This window comes from Acipenser ruthenus, chromosome 10 (genome assembly GCF_902713425.1).
Source record: "Acipenser ruthenus chromosome 10, fAciRut3.2 maternal haplotype, whole genome shotgun sequence".
Taxonomy (NCBI): domain Eukaryota; kingdom Metazoa; phylum Chordata; class Actinopteri; order Acipenseriformes; family Acipenseridae; genus Acipenser; species Acipenser ruthenus.
Genome location: NC_081198.1, coordinates 5637455 through 5663365, shown reverse-complemented (window position 1 = coordinate 5663365; position 25911 = coordinate 5637455). Strand labels below are relative to the sequence as shown.

Here is a 25911-nt window from a genome sequence, read left to right as displayed (position 1 = left end):
TACTGTTTAGTCTTGCTGTAGAAATTGGGGTCCCCCAGAGTGGTTCTTTTGGGGCCTTTAATGTGTAAATTTCACGCTGTCCACTCCTTACATTCCAATAAACAATGTAAACACTGTATACAGCCTGTATAATGTGACTCTTATTTAGAAGCTATAGGGGACACCAGTTTCCACAGCTGCCTGCAATATACAGCATGTACAGCTGTGAAAAACTGGTTCAATCAATTGGTTTCTTAATACAAGTCACATTATAGACTATGCAGTGTTTATAAATGCCAGCTTGAAATACATATGCATAAACATGTTTCTCTTTGACAAATTGTTTTACCCTGACATACACATATAAGTGATTCCAAACATTGCAGTGTGATAGCAAATTTACAAAGATATTTGTACTCATTATGAAAGAGCACGTATTATACAAGCATGTGTTTACAGGCTTGCCAGCTTTGCGCTTATTTAGAAAGCGCACATATTACAATAAAAATAAAGTTTGCATTGCAGCAGCCTTGTCGATTTAACACTATAACTTTTACTCTGGGTGCTTTTGAACTTACTATTTATATGTTATGTTGTGTAGTTTTGGTGCATTATTAAAAATTTAGAGAGTTCGCTCTGTGTTTGTTTCAGGAGCTGAGGTTCAATAGCACGCGCTGCGCGTTACCGCAGGAGCTGCTAAATCGCCGTGAACCCGCTTTGACAAAATCAACAGAGCACGTGTAGTGACGCAAAAGATAGCTCTGCACATGCGCATAATGAGCAGGGGACATTGAATTCAACGGGAACATATTTTGATATTCCAGGTGTAGTGTCAACCCATTACAAAACATAACCTGTTTTTTAAAGTCATTTTCAGCTGAAGAAACAACGTACAGACCTTGTACCCCTTTGCTGTGTGTTTGTCCATCCGTACCTTTGTTTGTCATGCGCAGTAGAATTTGATGACATTTTAGAAAACGTAACACAGGAAGAGCAACTGGTTAAAAAAAAAAATTGAAACGTACTCATCGGTCATCTGAAGTCGGGATCAGTTTAATGAACTTTCAACCCGGGACAAAGTCCAGTACAGTATTTGTTTTAAATTCTTACATGTAACCCACTTCTTCCGTTTCAGTTTAGCACATACACTGTGTTGGGTTGTGCTGGGTTTATTTAAGAAAATGCCCCCGTTAAAGTTTTGTGCCAACCTCTCTTGGCTTTTCAACGAGCTGCCCGAGTTTACACAGCGGTTCCAATCTGCAGCCGCAGCTGGGTTCAGAGCTGTGGAGGCGGCATGGCTGTACGACGCAGACCTGCTGGAGCTTCAGAAAGCCAAGAAAGAGTCAGGAGTAGAGGTAGTTCTCATTAACACACCGCCAGGTAAGAAATCGTGGAGATGAAACACACTCAACTAGCCTACGTGAACATTTCGCATGTAACTTTTTTTCCACCCCTTGTATAGTGTTAGCAAGATTTCTTCCTAACTAACTTTTTGCCTCACACTCTTTCTTTACGGTACCGATACATCAGTTTATACTTTACAGCAGGCTGCAATTATACTTTTTAGCAGCAAGCATGGTATAACCTGTTACTGATATACACATGTATATCTATCTCCATATATTAATAGCAGAAAAACAGTTAAAGCATTTTACACGATCAGTACGGAAGCAGTGCTCTCCCTGCTCAAGAAGTGAGGGATCGGCGCCCCCTGCCGATCCCGCAGGACTTACACCCCTGCACAAAAACGGTATCTTGCTTTTCTGGCCAAACAGTTTTTGAAATAAAAGTAACGTCCCGCTATTTTGATGGAAGTACTCTCTGTTTTCACAGACTGTGTTACATAATTCTACCCTCACTCGACCCACTCTTTCGAATGCAAGTGTGAGGGAAAAGTGCGGTTAAAAAATGTCTTACTTAAGATGAAATGACCCGTTAGGATGTTCTTGGGAAGTGTAGGACACTAGTTAATTATTGGTCCCAAATGGATTTAAAAGCATTCATTCAGTGGCAGTAAATGCTAACTCCTGCAGAGCCATTTATTTCAATTAAACAGCGATGACGTTTTAGCTGCCAGTCAATCTGTTTTCTCCATATGGTTTGCCCATGTTATTGTTGCAACCAAACCTAATCAAGGCAATGTATTTTTTTTAAAGGCGCAAGAGACATTTAACTGATGTGTTTCTGTTGTAAAGGTGATTTAGGGAATGGAGATTGTGGACTCGGGGCCGTCCCTGGCAGAGAAGCGGATTTTCGAAGAGGCCTGGAGCTTGCAGTGAAGTATGCTAAAGCCCTGGACTGCAGCAGGTAAAACACATTGCTTTGCTTTGGGATTCTGAGAGAGCGAGGAGCCAGTACTCAGGGCAGCAGTATATGGTGGGTTGTGTAATTGTCATTTACAGAGAATTACAGGGATACGATTGAGTATTCACCCCAAATTGCCAAAGAAAACAGCAGCACCGCTCGCATTCCATGTTTCCAGATGTTTAAAATATTTTACTGCTGTAAACTAAACTGTGCTGTTTACACAGAGACATTTATTGAGTGTTCCACATTCACAAACAAGCAATCTCAGGGACTACTCACACTCAAACAGTAAAGTCAGCATTCAGAAATTGTGTAGTTAAACTCCACATAGATTTAAAAAAAAAAAAACAATCTTCCACTATAGTAAGCGACACAATTTAGTAAAATAATGGGCAGCAGTGTGGAGTAGTGGTTAGGGCTCTGGGCTCTTAACTGGAGGGTCGTGGGTTCAATCCCCGGTCGAGGACACTGCTGTTGTACCCTTGAGCAAGGTACTTTACCTATATTGCTCCAGTAAAAACCCAACTGTATAAATGGGTAATTGTATGTAAAAATAATGTGATATCTTGTAACATTTCTGCTAAGAAATAAATAATAATAATAATACACTGAATTTGTTGCCTGTTAAAGTAAACTGAATCTGAAATTCCTCATAATGCTGGTAGAGGAAGCGTTTTTAGAAAAGTAGTTTATGAATAATAGGATAGGAAAGCACTATCTTAACTGAGCCACCAACCACTATCTGTGTTAATAAGTCAACAATGAGTTATTTAAGCTATTATATTTACTATACATTTAGTTTTATTGTAATCAGCGGAACAGTTCACCAGTACTGTGTAGGCGATGCTATTTTTTTTTTAGACTCACGAGCTTAATTAGTCACAAACTAGATTCATTAGACAACTCATAGAGGTCTCAGCCTTACAGTATGTGTCTAATCATATATAAGCCCATAGGAAAGTTAAAGCTGGAATGGCTCCAGCTGTGCAGTTACATAGACTTCCGTACCTTGGTCTCAGTGTTCTTGTCTGTTTGACCCCCAGGATCCACTTAATGGCCGGGCGGATTCCTATGGGGCTGGACCGGGCTGCTGCAGCAGAGATGGAGGCCACTTTTATTGAAAACCTGACGTACGCCGCTAATGTGTTGTTAAAGGTGAAGGTGGCTGATGAAAGTAAAATACACGATTTGCTGGGGAGGGATTAGGGATAATATCACTGAAGTGGATTGAATGCATTAACCACACAGTGAATGTCCCCTTTGTCTTGTTCTCAGGAGGGGATTCTAGGGCTGGTGGAGCCTATCAATACCAGGATAACAGATCCCCGATATTTCCTGAACACGCCACACCAAGGTAATGTGCCAAAACTGCTTGTATTTTTGCTTTCGGGGGGCCCAGGTTGCATCTGTGAGAGATATGCAGTACACTGGTTGCCTCTAACAGATTGCACTGTAGATTGTGAGAGTTATACTGTATCAATCTGTCTTTCAAAAACCATTGTCCAGGGGCACTGCAGCATTTCATTAGTTAAGGCTCAAGCAGGCTGTTCACTAGCAATGGGGATGGACAACTAACTGATCCCTTTTGTGTTTTTTAGTTTTTTGTTGACCAAGCAATATTTGTAGCTGGTTAATAATGAATAAATCATGTCTGGGCATTGAACCTATGAACTTCAGAAGTTTACTAATTGCGTTCTCAGCTTATATACCCATTAATGCGTTTCTTTAATTATTATTTCATTCCCAGCTGTTGATATTTTGCAGAAAGTTGGCAGCCCAAACCTAAAATTGCAAATGGTGAGTCGTGAGTAATTTTTTCCCTGTAATTTTAGCTCTACATTAGCTGTATTAAAAGTATTAATTGAGCAATTTGAGTACAGCCAGGCATTTCAAATGAAGAAAAATACTTATTGTAGTTTTTAACTGTAGTTCTAGCAGTGTACTTCTGTAAATTTACACTCACCGACACAATTGACATTGTGTTTTGTTGCAGGACATCTTTCACTGGCAGATAATGGATGGGAATCTTACACAAAACATCAAAACCTACTTCCCACTCATAGGCAAGTGGCTTTGTGTTTTTTATTTACTCTATGCACAAACTCAGATACAGGATGTAGAGATTGGAACTGTGTGCAGACCCACTGAGCTGGAGAGGAGTGCCTTGATCTGACAGATAAGCTTGTGCTGGAATCGGTGTGTATTTGTAAGAGTGGAGGCAAGGTCAGACAGCATGCTGTCCTGTAACATTATAGTGAGATTTGATACCTTTAGCACTGTGGGTGCTATAGTATATCAACAGAAAAACCTTGTCCAATTGCTGTGACCTGCACTTATTGTAATGTGTGGTCATTATATGAACTACCCTTTTCATTTTTCATTGTGAAGCGTATTTGTTAGGTTTTTTTTTTTTTGCCCGTTCTGTGATACTGTGTAATAGATCCCATCAATACATTAGGTAACTTAACAGCCAAATTGACACTTCAATTCCTCTTATTCTTCACGGATAGGTCACATTCAGATTGCACAGGTCCCTGATCGGAATGAGCCTGACAGCCAGGGAGAAGTGAACTTCCAGTATCTGTTCAGCCTGCTGGAGGAGATGGGGTACCAGGGTTATGTTGGCTGTGAATACAGACCCCTTGGTGAGTTACTGAGTGACTATCTTGCTGAGATTGATCGGTGAATCCTGATACACAAGCATTACGCAGCGACGATGCATAAGCAATAAGCAGCTACAGCAGCTGTTGGTTTGTGACTGATGACTGCAATATATCACTGCTATGAATACATGTTGCATCACATTTTTACCTCATAACAAAATAGTCTTATCATTATTGAGCATGATGTTATACATCCTGCTAAAAAGTCATTAAGGCATCTATATGACGTAGATTTTGATGATGATTCATTTGGTATTGTTATATCATGATGTGCTGATGCACTCCAGTTGCATCACAACTGGCAATGATCCTACTCCAGTGTAATATCTGAATAAAGAATCTATCTTGGTCCTTTACTACAATCTTGTGGCTCAGGACTAAATCCCCCAGAAACTGGTGAATCCAGTATACAATACATGAGCTGTGATCCTGACAGCACACGTGAATGAGTTCAACAGGAGGCAGCTGTGCAAGAGTAGAAGCTAAGCTGTAATAATTAAACACGCACAGACATAATATTTACATCTTAAATAGTTTAAAGGGCTTGCTCAAAATGGATTAAACACTGGGCTTCTTCAGAAAGCTGTAGACCTACTTGGACACTCACTCCTTGTGACAATTTAGTATTACCCTCCCCAATTCTTGTTTTTTCAACCCATTCCCATTAGTCATTTTAACAACTCTTCACTCTGCACTGATGTCATAGTAACTCAATAAGGTGGGATCAGAGCAGCCTTCATAGCTTGCTCTGATGTCAGCAATGTATGTACAAATGCCTGCCCCATCCCCCATCATAGGTACACATTAATTATAATATTCTGGCTCCTTCCTCTCTAGCCTTAACATCCAACTTCAATCCGCTCCATTTTCTCCCTCTCCTGCAGCTCGGTAATTGAAATTAAGAATGCATAGTGGAGATCCGAGCCGAGCCGCTGTGATAAACACAAGGCAGGAAGGGGACTGAAGCGAGCGCGCCTAATGAGACCTTTGCTATTCAGAGCCAGCCATGTAGCCCTCAACTGTACAAATTCAATTTCCGCCTCCTTCCCCTCAGGAAATCTTAAGTACTGTTTAAAGGAATGGGTGGTTTCTTTTTATCTGTGTTCATCCAGGCACCTCTTCTGGTTGCAGGTAACACAGAAGACGGGCTTGGCTGGTTGAGAGAGTACTGGAACAGCCACAAGTGAAGGGGAAGAGTTCTGTTTGACGTACCTGGACACCAAACTCAGTCCTATGATTCATCCTTTACTAGAAACTAAACAGTGATGCCATTATGGGCAGATGTAGCAGAGCAGAGCCACAAGTTATTTACACTTTGATTTATCAGCACCTGAAGAATGATTAATCTGCTTCTGCCTTGTCTGTCATAGCTGGAGTTTTAGCATTAGGTGATTCGTTGTACATTATTAACTTCTACACATTTATTAGTCATGTTGAAGGAATCAGTAATGACTCTTGAGAGAGGTCACAGATACCCAAAATAGACATGAATGACCACAGTAGTGAAACTATGGGATAGATATACATTGAGGTTACTAATGTCCTCAAGATATCCTTGTAACATTGGTAATGCTTCTGATAGCCGCAGAAGTGATACAACAGTGATTTCACAGGAATGATGTATCGTTGATAAGGAGTAATAACACTGATGTCACAGATGGTGAGGAAGACGGCTTCCATAAGGAAGGAAACCTTGACCTCGAGATACAGGCCCATGATATAGCTGCATGCTGTTAAACCCAGGGGCAGGCAGTGACCGGTAGAGGCTATCTGTAGCTGCTCCAGTCCTGCTGTTCGCCGCAGATTATTCTGTTATTCGATCGGGGATTGGGGTCCCCAGGATGGAACAAAAATGGATCAATTCAGCCATTAACACCCCTGAAGGTGCACTGCTGTGGTGACTAGCATTCTAAGTTGTGCTACACCTTGTAAACAAGATACCATGATTAGTTGTTTCCCGTCAAATGGAATAAAACACAATGTGTACCTAAAGGTCTTTCTATTCTTATTTGATTTTTTATAGCGAGTGTGGACGTGTATATAAAATAGTGTTCTATTCCGAAGGAGTGTGGCATTCCCCAAATATCGGGGCCCTGCGTTTGACTTTGTAAGAATTTTCTGAGTATGCAGAACCGTTACAATGTAGATACAAGAAATACTGAAATGAAAGCTTATGGTGTAGTGATTTCATGCTCAAAGTACAATCCTTTTAATAGAAAATACAGAGCTCTGTTAGCTGTCCATTATCTGATGGACAGCCTCATACTCATCCTATTCAGGGGGTGTGTGTCTATTGTAGCACAGTCTCAGTTATTCTATAACAAAATATTAAATCTGCATTTATTTGTAATTGCTCAATAATTTTACAAAGCTGCATTCGATAACAAAATTAATTTCCTTTTAAATAGTTTAATAGCTGGACATAGTGGGGTCAGTGCAAACTTCACACCTTATAAAATAAATGACAATGGCACTGCTAAGCACTACCCCCTGCTGGTACAAAATTGGTACTGCTTGGCCTATGGTAACATTAATATGGTCAGGCCTGCCTGTCTATCTGTTAAGATACAGATGCAACTGAGAACTTTAAAACAAAACAAAAAAAAACCTTGTTATTTAATAGATTGTAAAGTGTATTTATTTATATATACATAATATACATGTAAAACATATGTCCAGCCACATTTATCTTAAATCACCCAAATCAGAAGTTTATTTTCAAATAAATTTGCATTTAAGTACATAAATAGATGTTTTCTTTTTTACATGCCCAGTGTTGACAACTTTAAAGTAAATAATAATGATGATTTAAAAAAAAATAAAACATATGTTACTTCAACAGTGCCATGCTTTGATTAAATCAAACACTCTGGTCAAAACAATTATTTATCACAGTTTGTAGTCTTAACACATGTTAGGAAAACCTGTTTCCTTCTTTATGAATTAGTGTGAGTCATGGGAAATTTTGATTACAACAACTATGACAAACTGCAAAATGGTGTAGGTGTGTGTTCTGCATCAGTCATGGAAGAACACTACAGTGGCAGGACAAGAATTGCAACTAAGGCACATCTAGAGAGTGGGCCCTGTCTCTGACACCCCCCCTGAATACTGAACACCAGAGTTAGCAACGCCACAGACTGAATCAAATCAGCAATTTAATAGGGTTTTCAAAGATTCAACTCCAAGGTCAGTACAATAATAATGTCTCTTCCAAATTGAATTGTTAAACACAGGCACTTTTGGAATGAAGAGTTGTTCGCGGTCTGGAAATTAGGTAACGAAGCGCTGAAGTGTTAAACAGTATGAAAAATTATTAAAATCAAAGGCTCTTAACGGAACTATTGGAATCCTTCCCATTTTTCCAAACTACTTCCATATCAATGGATTTTGTTGCTTAAGGCGACAGGTCTAGAATCCTACTATGAAACCAATTTTAATGTATATGAAGATTGGGACGTATAATGCTATATATTTTTTTGGCACCCCGCTACTTACTCTTTAACTCCAGTTGTGATTCTCGCTGAGAGGAAACATCAGCTTTATCGAAGAATGTTAACCATTTGACTGTCAACCCTCTCAATCCTAGTTAACTATGTTCTAGTTACTCTGTACAATGTGGAGGCTTGAAGGATACAGAGCTGAGCTGAAAGCTGCATTCTAAATGTTCAGAACTGGCAGAAAACCTCTACAAAGATATGAAACTTTCAGCATCAGAAGACAACACAGTTTATTGTGCTGAATAACCTGGTCAGGAGAAACATGGTGAGTGCCTTGTGCTACAATTGGCATGGAAATGATTACGTTTATATAAGGCAGTTTGCATTGGTGCTTCTAGAACAGCCTTATTAAGCAGCATTCGGTCTGTATTATGGACCCCGTCCCAACAGTAGGTTGCACCAGTTTCCATAGCAGTATTGTCTAAAAATTGAAGCAATCTATATTACAGATCAGACTCTACAGTAGCCCTGTCCAGAGATTGAAGCAGGCTGTATTGATGACCGACTGCAGATGGTGGTACATGGAGACCAGCTGTGGCAATGGGATGTTGCTAGTTTGAGGCTGGGCCGGCAATGGCTCTCTGAAAAACACCTTAAAACTCTGAAAAAGAAAATAGCAACCAAGCAAAATTTTGAAACACACTTAAAATCAACAGTAAAGTCCACAAATACACTGAACAAAAATATAAACGCAACATGCAACAATTTCAAAGATTTTACTGAGTTACAGTACATATAAGGAAATCAGTCAATTGAAATAAATTCATTAGGCCCTAATCTATGGATTTCACATGACTGGGAATACAGATATGCATCTGTTGGTCACAGATACCTTACAAAGAAAAGGTAGAGGCGTGTATCAGAAAACCAGTCAGTATCTGGTGTGACCACCATTTGCCTCATGCAGCGTGACACATCTCCTTCGCATAGAGTTGATTAGGCTGTTGACTGTGGCCTGTGGAATGTTGTCCCACTGCTCTTCAATGGCTGTGCGAAGTTGCTGGATATTGGCGGGAACTGGAACACGCTGTCGTACACATCGATCCAGAGCATCCCAAACATGCTCAATGGGTGACATGTCTGGTGAGTATGCAGGCCATACTCACCAGACATTATATGGGTTTCCATTACCCACTATCCTGAGCCTACTGGGTAATGGAAACCCATATAAGCATCTAGTGTCTACTGTATGCATGTTACTACCTTTGGCGCTGAGGAGATTCTGATAAAAGGACATTTCATGTCAATGGAACAGCCTGTTATCCCTGATACAGCACCCTGCACAAGACCTTCTCTCCAGAAACTAATGTAATATCCCTACACACCACATGCAGGAAGTACTACAACAAGGAATGCAACACACCCCCAATTTGAAGAATACATCATCTAAAATCGAAAAGAGCACATTCTTTTTATCTTAACAGTAAAATCTCTCATGTTTCAGGGATTGAAATGCAATGTCATTAATGGTTTTAGTAGGTGTTTAACTGGACCAACCTAAGCTAATAAACACCACATCTGTTTAAACTCATGTATATGCATTCAAGTTCATAGTAAAAATGCCTCTTTGATTGTTTTTTATAGCTTTGTTCTACGCTCTATAATTGCACTGATTTCAGAAATAGTGTTTAGTGTTTACCAGTTGAGCGTCGATATCGCCCACAGAACGGCTCTGCACAGCGTCCAGCAGCTCCTCCAACTCAGTGAAGGTCCACTTGCTCAGTTTCAGTTTGTCCGAGGCCAGGTGCTCCCCACGGAAGAACCTTCGCCAGTGTCCCCTCGCCTGCTGCCCGCTTTCTCAGGATGTGGTTCCGTGCAGAGGTCACCTCCGAGGCCAGAAGAGGGAAGAGAGGAGAGGTATAGAACAGTCCAGGTGTCATCATCACTTGCGGCCCACCTGAGTAAAACTCGCTTGAGTTGTCCCCCACCACCCACAAGTCCAGCTCTGCCTCCCTAGACCCGTCCCTCTCTGCACACTCCCTGGGAGGCTTGCTTCCCAGCTCTGTGTGCTCTCTGTAAATCTGAGGCAGCTTCTTGAAGGTTCTTAGGCTCTGGCAAGCCAATTACCTAATTTGTGCTGTTCAATCTATAATTTTAGGAATTGTAAACAAAATGGCATTCATAAAAAAAAAACACACACAAAAAATTCTTCAACACTGATTTTTTTATTTGGAATTCTATTTATTCTGGATTTAAATATTAGTAATGACGAGTGTTTTACTGATCTCATAAGTGCGATCAAACCTGGACTGAAATACTCAAAACTTTATAAAAAATAACTATCAAAATAACAATAGTACAGCTACAATGCCACAATAGACTGTCAGTGAAATACAGTATTAAGAACAAAGAAATTCATTATAAAAAATTAACAAGAAAACACACACGTGGTATTGAAATAATATTTCATAAACATTCAGGGAATATCCAACATTTATTTATTTATTTAATAAAATCGTAGTATTATACCCTTTCAACGTAGCGCCGTAGCAGAACCGCCAAAATAGTAGCTGCTATGGCCAAGTCGTAGCAGTTGGCATCTTTGGAGGTTGGCAGTCAGCTCCTCCTGAATTTGTCTGCGGAACACAGGGTCGAACAGCAGGGGGGTGGCACAGTAATGGACCAAGCGTGACGACTGCTTCAGGGTGTCCAGGTCAGCAGCCTACACAACAACAAAGCACTGCTGCTTGGAAAGCTATTGCATGACTCCTGTAGAATACAGTATGCACACTTAAAGAAATGCATTACACCAAGCAAACTAATCTGAATCTGGATTCAGCTTCTGATAACTGTGGCAAGTTTCCTTTCAGACTTTGGCTGGTATTGACCATCAGCTTTACAAAGTGGCACTACTGATGCCTGCAAAAGGTAGTTTGCAGGAATTACAGGCGGGACTCCTTTTCAAGAAAATTATTTTACGTATTTTCAGTGGGGAATATACAATCCGGCTTGTTAATGGCTCGCAATCAGGTATTCAGAAATGATGGCACTTAAACAATTATTTTTTGTCTACAGACAAGCATACTTGAGAATACAAATCAGGCTAAGGTATAACATATAAGAGAAGTGCCATGTATCTCTTGAGAATGTGTTCAGCACTTTGTGGGATGCTCAAGACTGCTGCCTGCATTAAAAGGTACTCACTGTGATGGGCATGTTGGACTGAGCTGATCTCTGCTGCAACATCACAAACAGGTTCTCAATCTTCAGCTGCTTTTCCATTTCTAACAAAAGAAAAACTAAACAAAATAACCTTTTAATAATGTAATTTTGTATTCCTTGGTCTTTAATTTACTTCCTCAGACCCTTTCCAATTCTAATCCTCCTCCCTTTTTTTTTTACCAAACTTTATCTCCTTTTACAGTCATCTCTCTCCTTGGCTGTTCTTGCTTTCCCCCCTCTGTGGAGAAACATATTCCTAGCGCCTTCTCACTCTCCTTTTTGAGGACTGCCCTTGATCAACCTTCTCCTTACCCTTGACTTCCCGTAGCAGTGCGAGTACTCCCTGGAGTGTCATGCACTGGTACACTATTTCCAGTGTGGCATTATCCCAAGTGACTCCCTCTTCTCCTTACCCCTGCGCTCCATGGCCTTGATCTCCAACCGCTGGGCCCCATGTCGGGCAACTGTGTCCATGTTCCCTGCTGAGTCCTGCTCAGTCATGATGGGTATCCCCACGGTGATGTCCCTCAAAGCCTCGTCAAAGAGGACCAGCTGTGGGGGGAAGTGGAGCGGGGGCAGGCCTCGTCCTGAGCTGCTGAGCCGGCTCTGGTCCTTGCTAAGGGGAGGAGTAGGGCTCCACAGCAGCGAGTCGGCCTACAGTGTCAAGCTCAGAAAGGGATTGGGCTCCTATTGAGAAATCACAGAGGAACATAAATCTAATGTAAAGAATCGCCTCCACAGTATCGGTCATTAATCAACATCACAAAAACCACAACACACCACAAAACTGCTTGGGAGATTCTTCCTTTAAAGAGTAGACCAAATTTCTGACATTCAGGAAAGGTTGGCTGATGAGTCTAACAATGAATTGAATTTAAGGGGGCTGTTTGATACAAGGATCTTAGAGCAACACTGGGTCCCTCATCAACCCTGCCCTATCCAGTGGTGTTCACTGCTAGAACTAGAAAGTTTGCTGGCATCAGCATCCAACCTCATATCTACAGCAGCTGCTTTACTTCGTGGGTACATGTGAGCTCGGTCTGCCTTCTGTACATTTTCCTTTAGGGTAAATGATTAAAAAGAGAGCAGATAGTGGTTTTTTTTCTTCTTTATTCTTCACAATGACATTCTACGCTGCAGGCAATAACACATCCCATCAACCATCATTCACACCTCTAAAATAGGCCTGCCTTTAGGAAAGGTATGCAGGTAAAAATCAGGGATTTGAAAACCAGGTTAGGATATATTTTTAAATAGTAAGTGAAAAGGTAGGTCTGAAGGCTTGGCAGGTGAGGTACCCTGGTTCCCAAGTGTTGGCTCAGATTGAGTGAGCTGCCTATATTGGAAACCCAAGTTCAAATTCACTTAGATTATCCCATACATCAATGCATTAGCCTGACTTGATAGGTACTGCATTACACTGATTAACATGTTTCACTATGAATCTCAGATACAGGAGAGCGAGTCTGAACCATATTCCTATCTCTGCAGGAGTGGGATCTCCCATAAATTGTAATAAATGTAATTGTTCACTCTTTGAGTATCTACCAAGGATACATCCAGCACACAAACTGCTCATGTGCCATTTACTAGGAGAAGTCTTTGTTCCTGTTTCTGCACAAACATACAGATTTCTGATACTGGTCATGCCATTCAAAAGGTATGTACACGGATACCCAGAGGCAACAGTGGAATGTGTAAAAATCTTTCTGTTCCCAAACAGTTTGGGAAAAGAATGAAGTAAGAAATATTTCACCATGCTAGGGCCTTCCTCTTGTATCAAATAGAATTATAGATATGAAGAGAAAGACATGGAAACAGTGAAGAATATTTCACAAGGAGAGCAGAGTGCAAAGAACAATAAAGTGTATACAAAAGGAACACCACAAGTAGAAATAGGCAGTATTTCCACCAAAAATGTTAATTTATTTTGTAGAGCAAGATATGCCATGGTGGTCCTTCACCTTTAAATAGGTTCAGCTGAATATGTAAAAAAAAATTATATATATATAACAGGTCCATGCTGCGTTTGGCTGGAAATGCTCACAAACCATCCTTAATGGAATCCCACGGCACTTGACAGCTGCTTGTCACTGTCACTTCTGTCACTCAGTGCTGCGGGAGAGGCCTTGTCTATGTCACACAGATGCCCTGCCACCAGGAAACCTGCAGGTTGCTGCCCTCTCCCTTGACCTTACGTTCTTAAGGTGGACCTCTCATGGGGACTGAAAGCCACAGACAAATGAACAAAACGAACAATTCAAAATAAGACAATTTCTAGCTGGAACAGAGTGTGCAGGCTGCCTACCTCCTCTTCTAGTTGGGTGATACACTTCCTGTGGGATCAAAAAGAACCAGCTCTTAGCACTAAACCACAATACCTCTGTACAAAACTAATAGTCAAGCAAACTAAACAAATGGGACAATAAAATGTGAAAGCTAATAGTTGCTCATCACCAAAGATGCTTACAAAAATAACATTTTTAAAATAACTCTAAATGTACTAAAATGTCTACTTTTTAGCATTTTTTTGCTTAACCCTTTAAGGACTGGGATCGTGTTAACACGATCATACTAAAGTGGGCTTCTAGGGCCGCGATCGTGTAAACACAATAAAAAAAGCACTGGGGGAGCATCCCACTGAAAAATGCCTGGTCCTGAAAGGGTTAACAGAAGCCTATACAGTACTTCATATGCAAGCTCTAATCCTCATCTTCAGCATTAATACTTATGGCTTATTTATCTACTATGGAATGTTTGATTGTGAGGCCTCCAAAGGTTGGATTTTGTTGTTCAGAATTAGATATTAAAAGAATGTTGTGAGTGCATTGTGGGTAAATGTGTCAGGCTCTCAATTCACCCCTGTTCTTTACTTGCCCACGGTCAGCCTGCCCTGTGGGGAGTGGTATCTGGTGTTCCCTGCCCCTATTCCAGACCCTGTGAAGGAAGTGAGGACCTCTGTGAGGCTGCTTGCCTCTGCGCCTGTTCCATTTCCGCAGCAGCTGCTCTCTCCTGGCTCCAGGGCTGCTTCACATTCTCGGTTTTCTGTCGTTGACGGGTTGTTCGGCTGTCTTCTGCCCGATCCCAGATAATGTCGTCTGTTGTCTTAGGAGACCCCAGCTCTGAGGGTTCTGGCTTACTCTGCAGGACACTGGCATTTTTATTATGGTTCTTTTACCCTTGAACCTCCAACAGCAGCAGCACAACCAGGAGCAATGCTGCAAGGTATTATTGCACTAATTATTATAACTTTAAGGAGACTGCTCTCTAATGCAGAAAATTCAATTCAAGTTCCTGCTGAGGATTCAAGTCGGTGATGCAAGGACTGACAGGCAGTGGCTGTGAGGGAACCTGTCATTGTCACAACTCAACTGCAGGTATCATTGATAGAAATTAGAGCAGCACCCCAATAGACATTACCCCTGACTCCCTGTAAACTTACCAGAATGTCCCAGAAGCTCTGCTGTTTTACGTCATCCTTTACGGGAGTTTAATCATGCAAATAATGTAAGTTTATCGAAGTGACACTCTTCCCCTACCATTGGTGCTATCGCTGTGGTCAGTTGCTATGATTGGACAATACGATTCCACGCAGAGGGGATTGGGTAGCATCCTGAACTCCATGATGACATCACAAAGGGCATGGCGCAGAGCACTCTGCAACTTATCAGTAAGTTGCAGGGGGCTGACATTCCCCTGCTCCCAGACATCGAAACGAACCCAAGTCCAAGAGCCTGTGAAGGGAGAGTAAACTGAGTGAGACAGCAGGTAATGCACTGCACTTGCCAAAAAACTGGACAAAACATTAATCTTCATGATGAATGGTAATGTATGGGAAATGAACAGGAAGGGTATTTAAAAAAAAAAGAAATGTATATGCAATTAATGCTTTGGTTTTCATCTGTTGCACCAAGGTAATATCCAATGGAGTCAGATTGCTAATCAAGTTTAGTAGGACTGACTGGTCCTTGCCCTCAAGCTACCCTAGTTTCTTTATGCAGTTCCCAGCATCTGAATGTACTTGCTTTTTAATACTCATACTACAAAATGCAAGGTTCGTAAAAAATTACTGGTCCACACTGTTGAATACATCTTTTTTTTTATCCACTTAGCATGTAAAGCATTGGCAGCCTAAGGGGCAGAACAGCAATTAGGTACTGTATACCACTCTGTTTAGGGGGAGAGCTAAAGACGAGTCCATCAGTCAGTTTGAAAGACACATGGCTAATTGTGACTATTACTTGCTAGTATAAGAAAAATAGGTTTTCCAAGGAACTTGATTTTAGAGGACGATTATATTGATCTACACAGCAGTGGATCAAAATACCGCTGCTGTCAAAACCATTAAAACAGAAAACCTCTATTCGTAGCTCAGTGATAACAAGGGAACATGCCAAGTTATTTGAATATTTCTGTATGTTCTGCGGCCCCCAGAAACCATCTCACAGTCCCCCCAGGGCTCCCAGATTGGGAACCACTTCCCTACGACATAGGAAAGCATAGAATAGGTATTGCTGATGATGGAATATGTGAAGTATTTTTAACCACAAACAAAAACTGCAGGATTCATGACTGAGTGAGTGCAATGTTTTATGACGCGTATCTTTTATTAGATACGATTCTTGGTTCATAAGTTATTAAGGAACATTGAGTGTTATGATGGATTTATAACATTGGTACATAAAAAGGCCCTTATTTTAATAAATCTACATTCGTTGGATAAATTGAAAATAACCCCAGAAATGAAAGTTTACCCAAAGCACCCCTTCCTTTTCCAGACACTAACTAGCAGGACAGAGAGAGTATTTGTCTATCTTCCAAACCCTGTGTAACCAAACAGTTTGGACAATCTAGAAGGATTGGAAGGTCTAGAAATATTGGGATTCCAACACTTTCCCCCATGTAAAAAATGCTGCACAATATTTTTGTAGAACAAAAAGGTAAATTACATTTTAAGACTTCACTGCGAAAAGCTACATAATTGAAAGCCATGGGTGAGGGGAAAGTGATTTAATAAAGAGTTGCTTTTGTAAAAACGGTCAGTAAACATGCTTCTGAAAACAAAATGAATCTCCATGAGGAAAATAAAACTAGGCTTCCAAAACAACCAAAATACCATAGCCTACAAAATTGAAAGAACAAAACCAGCTAAAGAAATGGAAATAAAAGAATCAGCACCAAGCCAAGTAACTACCAGCACAGACAGAAGGAAGCTAAAATGGGGAGGGAAGTCTAATTGTGGGAAGTGACAAGCGCCTAAGAAATTACAGATGATACCTTCGAACTGGGAGGGTGGGAAGAGATGTTGCACGAGGTCAGACATGGTACCTATGTCAACAGAAGAACATTTTGGAGAGAATCCATACCCTGAAAATAATCAACGACTGATTAAACAAACCTACCAAACAAAGTCTTTCCTCCTAAGGAACCATCACAATTTAAAATGGGACCCTTGCTGCACGGTCATTTGGAATTGAAATACCCATGCCAGGGCTCTAACGGAGGAAACCCCACTACATATCTGTAGATCTGCTGTATTCATTTTCTACCAGTACTACCAGTAATCTGATGATTAAACCAAATCTCTTCAACTCTGTTATTTCAGGAAAATAAATGTGAGCTTAATGAGAACAGACACACTTTGTGCTAATGGAATGAATATGGGCAGCTCTGAATGATAGTTTAGAATATATTTTTGCAGAGATCATTTTTAATAATTTTTTTGAAGACATTCAAATCAGACTTGATTATTTCTTATTTTTTTTAGTCATGAGATTTAATTAAACACAATATACCAATCCTGCTCCACAAAATCCTTGGGTTAAGAAGCTTTTTTTTTTTTTTATTACATTCAAATCTCAAATAAATACTAAAATCAACAGTATAACTCTATTGCAGTGGTATATTATATTGTATGCCTTGCATTACACTGTAAACCAGACTCACAAAAGAGACGTATTTGTCAAAACACTGTACATAGGTGGAATTCATCAGTGAAACAGTCCATGCCGAAAGAATATAGCAGTGATGATCATTACCAGATAACCACAAAACCAAATCATTGGATTGCATTAGTACAAAATGACTGGATGCTGCGAGACAGAAAACAGTAGCTGAACTTTACCGAGTGTCACATTCAGAGCAGTGAAACTAACTGGTCCCAGAGAGCCACACTGACAGCATACAAACACAATGGGACTCAGTAATTGGTGATGAGAAGGTCACAAATCTCTAGTCTGATGTCAGCAACACGTAACTGTAAGACTGATGCAGACATACAGGTTGAACATCCTAACTGAAAGGATATACGTCTTAAATTGTGCTATCTACCCCTCCCCCCCCTTACAGAGACTAGGGTGTGTGAACTATGCATCAGCTGCAGAGTCACTTACAATTACGTCTCACCCGAGCACAAGGAGGTTAAGTGACTTGCTCAGGATCACACAATGAGTCAGTGGCTGAGGTGGGATTTGAACCGGGGACCTCCTGGTTACAAGCCCTTTTCTTTAACCACTGGACCACACAGCCTCCTTTATATATATATTTTTATATATAAAAAAAAATACACACAACTGCTTCCATGTGACAGAAATAGAATGAGGGCGACAAGTACAGGGAACAGAGTAAATGTGAAAAGGGTAAAGTCAACGTGAATAGATTAACCATTTCCACTGTTTTTACAGTGTTTTCCAGTGTTTATTGGCTATTTACCAATTTAATTTTTTTTTGTATCGGGGGTGTTTTATCGGGTTGTATCGGTTAAAACCAAAAATCAGAAGCTTTCATTTTAATTAAACCTCCTTGCACTTTGAATTCTTGTTGTCTGCCTTTCATTGATCACTGCATCACTCCTGCACCTGCACACTGCAAGCCACTTTGCCACAATCCACCAATACCCAATACCCAATACAGTTCGTGTTTGGGAGTGGTTTGCTTTTAAAAAGGAGATGTGTTCTGAATATGATCAAAACAAACATTCAAGATAACAAGGCACGTGTCACACAGCAGCTGGGAGGCTGCCCTTGGAGACAACGTCAAATACTGCTCAAAAAGCTTCACTTCCCCAGAGCAACATGATTACAGGACCGCCTTTATAATATTATCAATGGGCTATCCCGTAGAAATACTGAATTAATTAATAATGAATATCATATTGTACAACAGAAGTCAGGTGTGCCTAATTAGAAAGAGAAAGATTTACCTCAAGGCTATGCTTGGGCTTTGCCTGTCTAGGGATTGCTCAGAGCAATTTGAATTCCATTAAGAACCCCCCACTCCCCTAGTTTCTTTTGAAGTGCTTGGGGCTGCAATGGCAGATGTGTGAAAAGCTGTTACCTTTCCCCCCTGTTCCATGGCCTCCAGGCTTGTTATAAAGGTAGATATCAGAATCGGGCAAACCGCTGCTATGAAGAAAATAGTGCTGGAAAAAATAAAAAACATACATTCAGGGATCAACTTATTTTAACAAGGATTTTTACAGCACATATGCCAGGTCAAGCATACAGTATAAAAACACATTAATGACTGACATACAGTATGTGAAACTACTTCTAGTAACAAATGGCTAAATTATAAGCAACTATTTAATCCAATTTAAACAGTTAAGAAAAGTAAACTTACTTGGGGGATCAATACTAACATTTACTGGAAAAAAAATATTGCATGGCTCCCAAATAAGATTGTTTTTTAACTTTGAATATATTTACATCAATATAATTTGCTGAAAAAAATCCAATGTCAAAACGAATTAATGTGCTAATGAATGGCAAATGTCAAGTTTCATTAAGATATAGCTGCAAGTCTCCTGTCAACTTATAGCTTGTTCCCACTAAACTTTGACTCTGGTGACATGCTAGTACTGGCATAGGGTAAAATCTGTTCTAATATTCCATTATGGAGTGGCTTTGTTTTCCTTGTGCTACTGACTTGAAGTCAGTCAGTATAATGCTTGTGGGCTGGTCCCCTCAACATGTCGGGACCCTTAGCCCTGCTCATCTCCAGTACCTTAAAGTGGTGCTCCATGTTGCTTTCAGTGTACTTGGGGATGTGCAGGAAGATCAGCAGGTTTTGCCGGAGGTAGTGAGCCACAGCCTGTAGCCAAGGCAGGGAGTATTGCGGGAGGGTGAACTCGACCACTTCAGTAGCTGGGGAGCCAGGAGGCTGGATGAACTGGGTGAGAAAAATACCAAGAATTGTATTTTTATACATTTTTTCTCCCTTCTCCTATTATGGCAGCAGTGGGCATCAGTGGCAATGCCAGTATGTGTCCATCCAGGGTCAAAAGCAGTTAAGTGGTGTGTCTTTACCATTAAGAACCAAAGTTGCATGGTCTGTTTAAAAAAACTTCTTATCTGCCTAGTAAATCAAGCTATACAATTATCTTTTTTTGTTGTCTTGTTGCTTGTTGTAAGAAATGAGCAACGTTTAAAAAAATGTTGGCTGCTGCCTATGACTTGTAATGTTATTTACTTAGATAACTCACTTAATTGCAAGCAGGTTGTCATTGCATTTCAAGTTTATTGCTGTTGCCCTGAATACAAAATGAATATTTGAACAGGGTTCTTTTCAGGATACTCACACAATAAATGACTATAAATGATCCCCAGGAACCAGTGTAAACAAAATAAATGCTTTTTAAATTCTTACAACAGAAAACCTATTGAAATTCAGTATGCCACTGTGCTTACAAAGGAAATTTATATATATTTATATTTAATTTATTATTATTATTATTACTATTATTATTTTTTAAACAGCAGCTTGCTTGGATTTAAACTGCAGCAGGACCCTTTACCTCCATGTCCGCAGGTGTCAGTTAGTTTGCAATTCCTGACTAAGATCACAGTGATAATGTCAAGCGTCGCCTCGTCCAAACGCTTTCGAAGAACCTTCAACAGCTCGTCTGTGATCTCTGGTCCTGTGTGTGGGTGTGTGTGGGTGTGTGAGTGCAAGTCAGTGTGTGTGTGTGTGTGAGGGGGGGGGGGGGGATGAAAGAAAGAAAAAAAAGGGAGTAGAAGTGTAAGACATTACAGAATACTCACTGTTTGTGTAAGCAGCTAATTGCATAACAGAGAAGATTCACAGGATATATGTAATTTTTTATTGGGGAGATTTGATTCAATAATGTGCCATAATACACTTTCACTGTTTTGGTGAGTTTTGCTGGAGTAAGATTGCCCCCTAGTATGCCTCCAGTGGTATTACACCATAAGCATTTAAATAAGTATGCACATTGCAGACTGTGCTTAAATTCAACCAACAATTGACGACTGGATTACACATGTGGCAGAGAAATGCTAATGCAGATTTGTTACCTACTTTAGTTTCTCTCTTTTGACAAATCACCGCCTGTTTCTCAATGTGTTGACCCTTCCCTTTTACTTCAGACCCTATTTCTAAATGCAATGAGATAAAGGTACTAACCCTTCTTTTCTCACTCTCCCCCGGTCCCTGACTTATAAGTCTCCCCCATCACAAGCCAGTGTCAATTCATTTCTCTCTGCCTCACTCACTGCGTTCGGGCCCTTTCTGTTTGAATGCTCCCCTCGTCCCTGTCCCGTCGTGGCTCCCTCACTCACCAGCCTGCTCCACTCCGTGCACCATCAGCAGGATGTGTTTGTACACCTGTCCCACGGGCCTGGACCCCTTCACACTCCTGGGGGAGATCATCTCCAGGGAGAATCGGGAGCACTGAGTCACGACAGGTGAAAACAAAGGATACGTTTTGTGCCTCATTTGACTCCTTCATTTTGTTTTTTAAATTCTCATTCCCAGCATGGAGTGCCATTTAACAGGGAACTGAAAAGGCACATCTGCATATATCTAGAGGCTAAATATTTTTATGATTTGTTAAAGACTAACACATTAGGTACAGGCTCAGCCCAGTAGTTACCTACAGGGCAATATAAAGCATGCACATAAAAAAAAAGGATAACAATTACATCATTCCATGATGTCAGTGTAACAAATATATTAAGCCTTCATTAATCAAACCAAGCCAGAACTAAAATCCACTAGATTCTGTCCAAACAAACATAACGGCAGCAAAATGATTCAGTTAGCTTAAGTTTTTATATCCAATGTTTGTTTTTTTTAAATTACAGCTGCTGCAAGCCATATGTAAATTACATTTACCTATATAATTATGCTTTTAAATATTGGTAAACATATGTATGTATATACAGATAGACGGACGACGTCTCCACTCAATCTCTGATATTTGGTTGAGTCCCCCCATAGGGAGAATAATATCAAAACAGAGATAAAAGTCCTCCGTAGGACTAAAGAAGATGAGCATAAAATTAAGAGGGTTTCCACAGTGGGATAAGTGGGAAAACTAGACAGACATTGTAAATTGCTTGTGAAACGCAAGACTGATATAATGCAATGCAATGCTTGGACTCCTCACCCATCCAAGAATATTAAAACCATTTTCACTAACTAAAGCTGAAGCAGGGTGCAGGAAAGTGCGACTGTGTTACCGAGAGATCTTCTGAGTAGAGGGGCTCCTGGCTGCGTGTCAGAGCCAGCGAGCGAGACGAAGGTGGGGGGTTGCCATCCAACTCTGAAAACTTCCCACTGAACGCCGTTTCCGACAACCTGTTGGAAATAAACTAACAATATACTTTTGTGCAATTAAGGCTGAACATCAGAGTTTCAGACATGTATGTTATGCTGCTTGTAAACATATAGTTAAGAGAAAATGTTTTTCAATTCAGGAGCCTGAACTGATTTATTTATTTCCATAGGAGAGTGGTGTTCTGCATATGAAGTGAAGATCAAAGGAAAAATAAAAACAACAACAACACTTGATCAGTATTAATCCTCACCTGAGGTAGAAAACAGATTTGGTAGTGAGCTCATGGTACACACACACACACACACACTTATGATTACTGTTATTCCTGGTTTAGTATACAGTATTATGAATTATACATTCATATATATCTGAAAAATAACACATGAAAAGAAGAGACAAATAGATCTAAATCACAGCACAGAAACTCCGATGCTTTATCTTATTCTCAAAGGAGTGAATCAGGCCTGAACACATGGTAGAACAGGAAGTGCAAACATTGGCGAGCTTGCCATCTGCATGCAAATTACTTTAATTGCATAATTAAACAGAGACCACCTTAGGGACTAGAGCCTCAATAAATCTGTACTTTGTCATTCAATAAAAGGTCTTTTGGTCAAGATTAATAATATAATAATAATAATTTTTTTAAAAATTGCTAATTGTTTTCATTATGTGTTATGTTTCTATGGGTTTTAACAAAGGGTTTCAGCTATGTGCATTTAGCTTCCAGCAGTAAAACCAAATAACAAGACCCTGTATGTGTGTAGACCTTTCTGTTTGGGATGGGCAGTCTCTTAAATCCCAGCTTTAGAGCACTGTGCCGTACCTCGACTGATGCCCATGTTGGGGCCCATTTTGAGTCGTGGATGAATGTAAATGATGGTGCTCCACACATCCTCGCAGGCAAAGTGACCTGGGATGAACTGCATAGTGGCTGCCAGGTAATCTCTATGCTGGTAACTCTCGTCCGCTGAATAATCTGCAATAAAAGGGTTTACCAAAAATTATTTTTGCAAAAAAAAAATGTATATCATCATCTACATATAAGCAGTACATCTTGTGACATGTCTGAATCACGTATATACTTATAGAGTTACTAATACTTTATAAAAAGGTAGTTCTTTGGACAGAAATCTCTAAATAGTGTCTTTAGTTGAACAGATCCTTGTGTATTTTGACCAGGAGATCTCTCCCATCACTGAGTACTGAGCAATCACTCTCAACCAATTCCAACTATGCTACATATAAAATATAATTAAATTAATTTACAAGATTAAGCTAAACATCTGGAAAAGTTGTTTTTTCTGTCTTGGTTTTCTGTAAAGACTATACTGCCGTGTTAAAATATTGATTCATTAGGCTGTCAGCACTGTGGAGATAGAAACTGGACTGTAAATAAGGACATCAGGCGGGTTTGTCACTAACTAACGTATCTTAACTCAGTCAAGCTAATGGCTGCAGATGCAAGGAAATGCTTGACTGCTTTTTTATTATGCCTTTGCACAATGCTGCTGAAAATTAACACAGACATACGGATGTCTGCAAACAGATTGAAATCGCTGCTAATCACAATTATGTCTCATCAGTGCATTATGAGCCGATTTAAAACGGGAGCCACCGCTGACTCACCGTCAGCGGTGGCTGTTTGCTTCCTGTAGGTGTCTTCCTCACTCTCTGCCACCAGCAAAGAGTTACAGACGTGCCTGTCATGGAGATCTTGAAGCAGCAAGCGCTTGAGAGGGAAGGAAGCACCAGAGAGGTCAGAAGTATTCCTTTCAGGCATCCTGCTTTAGGACCAAGTCAATCCAAAAACACTAGAGTGTACTGATTTTAAATGCGAGTTACCTCATCACATCTAAAAACCAAGTCCTGTACCTTGTGTATCTTTTTATTAAAACTAAAATGTGGGATATTTAATGACCTATTCACAAAGAAGCCAGGGCTACATTTTGGTCATTAAGGAGAGTAGGGAAGGGAGTGTTTCTAATGTACCTGGTTCACAACACGGCAGATCTCCCCAATCTTTCTCACAACCATCTGGTGTAGCTGGAGATACTGGGGCACCTCATCGTCATCCTTCCCTGAATTTAGAGAGCTGTAAAAGAGCAAGGAACAGATACACTTGAGATTTATAAAGATATTTTTTTGCAAAAGGATAGTAGGTACTGAACATAACAAGTACAGCTTATTAATAATTAATATTGCTTGGATGTATTGAACATATAAAAAAGACAATAATGTTCTGATGTGATCTTATTGTAAATATTAGGAAGCGTAACAAACATTTATCATATTTCTGATTCCCCTGATAACATTAGGTGCTGCATCTATAAAGCTGTCTCAGTGATTGTAATTTTTAATGCAATTTTTTTTTTTTTTCAATGTAAATAAAAATGTCTGCATTAGTTTGGGGAGGGGACTACAACAAGAGCAGGGTCTTGAAAAGATCCAGGCACTACAGAAACAGAAAGGTGGTACAATATATTATATACAGCAGTGCAGTTCTTCACTAAATGTTAAAAAAAAAAGCAAACAAAATTCACACTCAAAAATGTGGTCTTGACTGTACACTGCTTGACTTTCAGTGGCAGAATAAAATCCAAACCCATTCCCACCACTCACCAGATCAGCCTTGAGTGTGGGGCGAATGACTTGGTCGAGGTTGCTAAGGAACCAGGCTAACCTGACGTTCCGGGGATCCGATACTCCTTTTTCATCAGCAGGTAAACCTGCCCTGCCTTCTCCACCTGTCGGACAGGACACATATACCGAAGTATTACAGTGATTATGATCAGACAAGCTTTGGAAGTTTAGTATTCTCTACATGCAGCAAAGCACAGTGTTTTAAAGTCCACTAAAGCAGAACATATATAACACCTTGAGCATTGACTTTCCAAATACACACTTTTCAAAAAAAAAGAAAAGGTAACTGAAACAGTTTTATTTCTCTAGCTGTATAGTGTCTATAATAAGTAGCGCTTGAAGTTTTGGGGGTTATTTTTAAACTTATTTTATAGCCGATTCCGTTTCCTCATTAAACTCAAAAAAGCTGTCAATTAAAAAAAACAATGTAACTTGTTTTAACTTCATATCTTGAGCCTGATTCTGTTTCTCGGTTTTTTTTTTTTTATATTAAAGAGACGTGACAAATTACGTGATCCAATTGCTGTCCACAGCCACCACTGCCTGAAGTTGGTGTCACAGAGCTGTCGTTGTGATAGAAAAACAGGTTCTGTTGCTATCATATAATAATAATAATAATAATAATAATAATAATAATAATAATAATAATAATAATAATATAGTGATTCATATATTGCAACGTGTTTTTTAAATATACACTGTGTTGCTGTATGGCCTGGGTATGTAATATAAAGCGTGCTGCAATCGAAGCTAGGGAAAGAAATAGCCTGATCTGAGCTTGCTATATTAATATAAAACACCACACGTAATGCGCACCCAATGATTTCAACACTTTCTCCTGTTTGCACAGACCGATATGCTTAACTTGTATACACGTTTTAAAATTAATCAAACACAATTTTAATCAATATTTTTATTTATTTATTTAACCTCACTGTCCTGTCCCTATGCCATCCCTGAGAAGGTCTTTGTGTACCCCTACTCAGGAGACTGAAATAGTGCGTGTTTATTTCGCTACAACGTTATGTTTATTTGGGAAAAGCTGCAGCATGACCCGGAAGCAACCACCTCTTTGCGA

At 40.0% G+C, this 25911-nt stretch overlaps 1 protein-coding gene and 1 long non-coding RNA gene across 8 annotated transcripts; one reads left to right on the top strand and one right to left on the bottom strand.

Annotated features, from left to right (window-relative positions):
* Positions 1-711: 711 nt before the first annotated feature.
* Positions 712-6941, top strand: hyi (hydroxypyruvate isomerase). Its single transcript, XM_034012436.3, has 8 exons — positions 712-1359; positions 2175-2286; positions 3330-3441; positions 3562-3640; positions 4034-4083; positions 4280-4349; positions 4797-4931; positions 6081-6941. Exons 1-8 carry the CDS (start codon positions 1161-1163, stop codon positions 6134-6136), a joined length of 813 nt encoding a protein of 270 aa, XP_033868327.1. The 5' UTR covers positions 712-1160; the 3' UTR covers positions 6137-6941.
* A 633-nt stretch (positions 6942-7574) lies between these two features.
* LOC117407436 (uncharacterized) lies at positions 7575-25908 on the bottom strand. Of its 7 annotated transcripts, none has more exons than XR_009329650.1 (14): positions 24813-25908; positions 24183-24285; positions 23820-23922; positions 23017-23169; positions 22093-22210; positions 21190-21301; positions 20406-20528; positions 19616-19780; positions 18947-19031; positions 13659-15345; positions 12025-12298; positions 11594-11673; positions 10089-11111; positions 7575-9050 (listed from the first exon to the last, which is right to left on the bottom strand). It is a non-coding gene; the product is annotated as an uncharacterized LOC117407436 (long non-coding RNA). The 7 variants fall into 7 exon arrangements; XR_009329651.1 differs by having other exon boundaries at positions 13920-15345; XR_009329649.1 differs by having other exon boundaries at positions 12025-14752; positions 15151-15345.
* Positions 25909-25911: the final 3 nt, after the last annotated feature.